This window comes from Dermacentor silvarum, chromosome 5, assembly GCF_013339745.2.
Source record: "Dermacentor silvarum isolate Dsil-2018 chromosome 5, BIME_Dsil_1.4, whole genome shotgun sequence".
Taxonomy (NCBI): domain Eukaryota; kingdom Metazoa; phylum Arthropoda; class Arachnida; order Ixodida; family Ixodidae; genus Dermacentor; species Dermacentor silvarum.
In genome coordinates this window covers 107679194-107684663 of record NC_051158.1, presented here as the reverse complement: position 1 = coordinate 107684663, position 5470 = coordinate 107679194, and the positions used below count along the sequence as shown (strand labels likewise).

General features: G+C 51.4%; 1 protein-coding gene across 1 annotated transcript; it reads right to left on the bottom strand.

The window, feature by feature from the left end:
* Window positions 1-2221: 2221 nt before the first annotated feature.
* LOC119454308 (uncharacterized) lies at window positions 2222-2668 on the bottom strand. Its single transcript, XM_037716273.1, has one exon. The coding sequence runs from the start codon at window positions 2666-2668 to the stop codon at window positions 2222-2224; it is 447 nt and encodes a 148-aa protein (XP_037572201.1).
* Window positions 2669-5470: the final 2802 nt, after the last annotated feature.

The following is a 5470-nucleotide window of genomic DNA, read 5'->3' as shown; positions in this document are numbered from 1 at the left end:
TGGCTGCAAAATCCAATGGTGGGCGCTCATACACCGTTGAGTTGATTCCTATTTGGGATAGTGCGTCAGCAACAGGATTGTCTTTGCCACTGATGTGTCGGATATCGCTGGTAAACTCTGATATATAGGCAAGTTGGCGGATCTCACGTGGAGTGTGGGAAGAGTTGGTAGCGGTCGAAAGACACGTGAGCGGCTTCTGGTCGGTGAGGATATGGAATTGCCGACCTTCGAAGAAGTGGCGAAAATGCTTGACAGCCAAATAGGCCGCCAGCAGTTCGCGACCGAATGTGCTGTAACGGCGCTCGGTCTGTGAGAGCTTCCGGGAGAAGAAAGCGATCGGCTGCCAAACTCCATCGACCAACTGCTGCAGGACTGCTCCAATGGCGACGTCCGAGGCATCCACGGTGAGTGACGTGCTGGGTGCACTTTGGGTGCGCGAGGAGTGTTGCGTTGGCGAGCGCTTCCTTGATGAAACTGAAAGCTGTCTCGGCATAGCCTGTCCAGGAGATGGAAGCGTTCGGCTTTGTTTGACCGGACAGAAGTGCATGGAGCGGGTGAAAGATAACAGCGCAGTGGGGAATAAACTGCCGGTAATAGTTGGCAAGCCCGAGGAATTCACGCAGTTTCTTCGTAGTTGTCGGTCGTGGAAACTGCAATATAGCTTCCACGCGCGCGGCTGGTGGAGAGATCCCACGGGAATCCACGCAATGGGCAAGGAAGTCCAGTGAAGAAACTCCGAACTCGCTCTTCGGTCCGTTGACGACTAGTCCGTACTTGCGGAGCCGCGTGAAAACCTGACGCAGGTGAAGTTCGTGATCCGCTTCTGAGGTGCTGAAGACGAGCATATCGTCGATGTACGCGAAGCAGCACGTCAAACCACGAAGAACCTGGTCCACGAACCGTTGAAAGGTTTGTGCGGCGTTTCGTAGACCAAACGGCATACGTATGTATTCAAACATGCCAAAAGGTGTTAATATGGCAGTCTTCGGTACGTCGGAAGGCTCGACAGGTATTTGGTGGTATGCCTTCACTAAGTCGATCTTGCTGAATACGGTGCAACCCTGCAGCAATGCCGTGAAGTCCTGGATGTGTGGTATCGGGTAGCGGTCCGGTACGCCACTTTGTTGAGGGCGCGATAGTCACCGCACGGTCTCCAGTCACCTGATGACTTGGGGACCATGTGTAGCGGTGATGACGAGGCACCAGAAGAGGGGCGGACGTATCCGAGCTCAAGCATATGCTCGAATTCATGCCTTGCGATCTTGTAACGGCCAGGAGCGAGACGACGAGCACGTGCAAACACCGGCGCTCCTACTGTCACAATGTGGTGAGTGACATGGTGGCGTACCGGGTCTTCAAGAGATGGAGCACGGAAGAGATCGGTAAAGTCTTCCGAAAGTGTAGACAACGGCGGAGAGACTTTGGCATGAGCTTGCACCAGACGCAAAGGTGGTAAACTTGACGTGACGCCTTGAACTGTTAGGTGGGTGTCAGAATCTAGGAGACGGCTATGTCGTAGGTATACCATAAGCTTAAAATGCCAATGAAAATCTGCACCGATGATTCGTACACGCACGTCAGCGACTAAGAAAATCCATCGAAACGTGCGTCTCAAGCCAATGTCAAGCGTAACGGACCTGTGTCCGAAGGGTTGAACCATTGACAGAAGTGACAGGCGGCGTGGTCTGACGTCGTCGGCGGTCCTCCAGCGTAGGAGGAACGACACACACTTCGGCACCTGTGTCGATGAGGTAGCGGACTTTCGTGACGCGATCAATGACGTGGAATAGGCGGCTGTATGGCGGGCCTGAAACACTGGCCGCCGTCAGTGCGTTGCCCGTGCGTTTCCCGCAAACTGGCATGGCTGATTGCACTGACAAGCGCGTGCTCCGTATCGGCGGTGGTACCAGCAGACGCTGCGAGGCAGACTTGGTGATCGGTCGCGGCTTTGGTGTCGCTGTCGTGACGCACTGCCGCGGTGGTCTGCTTTGAGCGAGCTGACTTCAGCGGCCAGCTGATCCACTTTGCGGTGGAGCTCCTCGTTAGCTTGAAAGAGACGGTCCAAGCGGTCGTCGCGGACCGGCGCAAAGAGGGTAGAGTCACGTTGTCTCCCGATTCCAGATATGGCCGGGGTGCCGACATCCATAATTTTGTCGGCCATTTGTGCCAGTGAGTCGAGGGTTTCCGTGGAGGACACGTTTAAGATCATCCGCACCTGCTTTTACAGTCGCTGTAGGAAGAGCTCCTGTACAATGGATGCGTCCAATGCAGCAGACTGGTCCCCAATCAGGTGCCGCATGCGACGCAGAAGCTCCGTGGGTTTTCGGTCACCGAGCTCCTCCGCGGTGAGTAGCTGCTGCAGCCTACGCTGTTCCGACTCGGTTGTCCGGCGTATAAGCTCTGTTTTAAGAGTGTCGTAGGGTGTGTCAGAAGGCGGAGAGCGCAGAATGTCCCTTACGATGGCGATTACAGCAGGTGGAAAAGCTCCGATGACGTAGTCGTACCTTGCTGTTTGCGATGTTACTCGATGTCGTCGGAAGAGAGGATCGACGCTCAGAAACCACAGTTCTGAGTCCGACTGCCAAAACTCCGGTAGCTTGAGGGCAGCGATGACAGGTTCGGGTACCGTGGGATTCGGTGTGACGTCGCTGTTGGGTGTGGTGTCCATGATCAGCCGGAATGAACGAGGCTGAAGGTGTTTACCGTGGACACTCGGTGCGTTGGCGACAGAACCAGCAGGTTGCGTATTGCCGTCGGAAGTCCAGGGTGACCACTTGTGGGAAGACGTGATGGCGTTTGGTTGCCCGCATTTATTTATGCACTATCACAGGCACTGTTGCTCTTGCCGCCGCTCTTGCCTTCTTGTCGCCGTTCTACTCCCGCGCTCAGCTCGAACGTGCGTAGCAGCCGAGGCGCAACAACGTCGTCGTCATCGAGACGCTGACGGCTCGCCATAATGGTATATGGTTATACGTGTTTATGCAGTAATACATGTAATTGCAGACTCATTAGCAACATTGCCTCCATCTTGACGGGCAAGACCCATGCCTCGTGATGAGTCTGCACACTTTATGAGCTGTGGAAATGCAAGAACCACCCACACTTGAAAATATGATATTATTCACAGGAATTCAGGAATGCAACCGACTGACTTGACCGCACAATATTGATCTGGTTTTGTTTAATGTGTTATCAACTGCTTATGAAAACAAGGTGTTTGCCTGCTTTTCGCATTATTGCATGTGTTTTACAGGAAGTAGACAAAGAGAATAAAGAAAAGGCAAGGATGTTTATGGCGAAGTAGTTTCTTAGAATACTGCGATATCTTACAACCAGCATAAGCAAAAGTAATTTGATGCACTGAAGTAAGCGAAATATGCAATAACGTTTTAATATGAGGGCTCATACAGATGCATTAAGGATACAAATTATGGAACACACTGAAGGTTTATTGGTTTTTGTGCAGGAGAAAAATGATACATCAGAAAAATGAGAAAAACAAACTGTTTAAATATTTCTTCGAAAAGAAATTGACAAAACTGTTTATTCCCAGCCGAAGCGCTAAATATGCTATGGTAGAACATTCATTACGATACATAGTTTGCACGTTCGCTCTGCGAGCTTGATAAGCACTCGCATCTCTCAGCGGAAGTAACAGAACCTTGAAATGAGATAATTCATTGGGGAAAATGCACATGAAAGCCCAAACCAACCGACTGCAACTAAATGGTCGCGCGTATAGCGTGACCTATTGACCGTAGCATTTGTCCGTAGTTACATATTCTTTAAATTGTTCCGTCCGCAAAAGCATACCGCGCTACAACTGTGGCGTTTTCGTATATCGCGAGTTGTTTCTACAACCACAAAATTGGGACGACATCCGAAGGCCATGTCTTCCCATGAGGGACACCTCGTAGTATTTACCAACTCGCAGTGCGTGTGAATAACGGAAAATCACGCAAAAGGACGTACTATCAGCACCCGAAGCCAACCTAAAAAAAGCGTCGCGTGATTAGCAACGTAGCTTGTCAACAAACGCAAGAAATCACAGAACCGAATCTGACCTACGCGTTTTTATCTGCACTGTTCGCGTGTCGTTGCTGATGTTACGTACCTATTGCGCAATCCAAGGCTCCATTCAATTAGTTGCACTGTTCGAGGCTTGTTGAGCCAATATTTCTAGACAAAAAAAGTATCTATAAACGTTGCGCTGGGCGACCGCCGCCATTTTCCAACAGACCACGAAATAGCTCTCGGCGCAATTTCGACGGAAAATCGCAGCGATCGCTGCGACGTTGCGACGCTGCGACTCACCGGTTGGTCGCAGCCGAAAATCGCAGAATCGGCCCTGCAACTGCGATTTTCGTCGCATGCGACGGAAATGGCACTTTCGTTGCGATGAAAATCACAGCATGTGAAATGGCCTTTACACTTTCGATCGCTTCTCACGGGGCAAGAGCGTCCGAGTTGTGAAAACGTTAAAACTGCGCATGCGCATGGCACAACACTCAGACGAGCGACGAAAATTGATTATCGTTTGGAATGGCGTATCAATTTCATCAACTCTCTAGCGGCCGGTGTCGGCGACGCTGCGGTGAAACATGAAAACGTCGTAGCGCCCTCTGAACAGTGCACGGTGCCCATAGAGGGAGTCGTTTCGCCAACGTAGCGTAGCGTACGTGCGCGCGCGCACCGCGTTACGTCTAACTATTAACGGCCCTTTACTGATAGAATGGCGTGGCAATAGAGGCCGCATATACCGCATGTAATATAGGAAGGCGTGGTATGTACATAAAGCTCAATATATATGGATATTTTCGCTCACAGACTTCGCCGACGCCGACACCAGATTTTCTGCGACACGAGGCCCTTGACGCTATCGCGTTAAAAAGTTACTGACAATCACAGTCAGTAAGCAGCTGTCGCTGGGCGCCATGTAGAAACACAATGTGGAGCAAAAGAAAGTCTGCGACATCAGTGGCGCAACGGGTGGAGACAGCCCGGGTGATGACGCATCGCGTAGCGTAATCAGTTGCAACGGGCCACCAATTCGTTCGCCGAGGATCACGTGGGAAAGGGAACCGAGGAGATCTAATTTAACACTAATGAACTTTTTCAGAGGGATGGTGATCGGCCGGAGATAACCAGCAGGAATTTTTCCAGACTGGCAGGAACCACAGGAAGTAATATAGCGTCGGATAGAGCGAGCGGAACCGTGCCAATAGAAGCGATGTGGTCGCACGTGCGAGAAACCCCAAAGTGTATTGCAGTGGGCTCGTCATACAGGTGTGAGAGCACAGTCCGACGCTGTATTGGCAGGACAAGAAGATCAGGCGGGTCGGAGTGGTAGTTCCGGCAGTATATAATCCCACCCTGGAGCACATACCAGCGAACAGAAGCTTCGGTAAGTAAACTGTGCAGAAGCTCGATGAGTGCTTCATGCTGTAGATTCCGGTACTGCTCGTCGGCG

Bases quoted from the DNA above. Each gene is read 5' to 3' on its own strand.
- LOC119454308 (XM_037716273.1), bottom strand. From the start codon at position 2,668: ATGGACACCACACCCAACAGCGACGTCACACCGAATCCCACGGTACCC.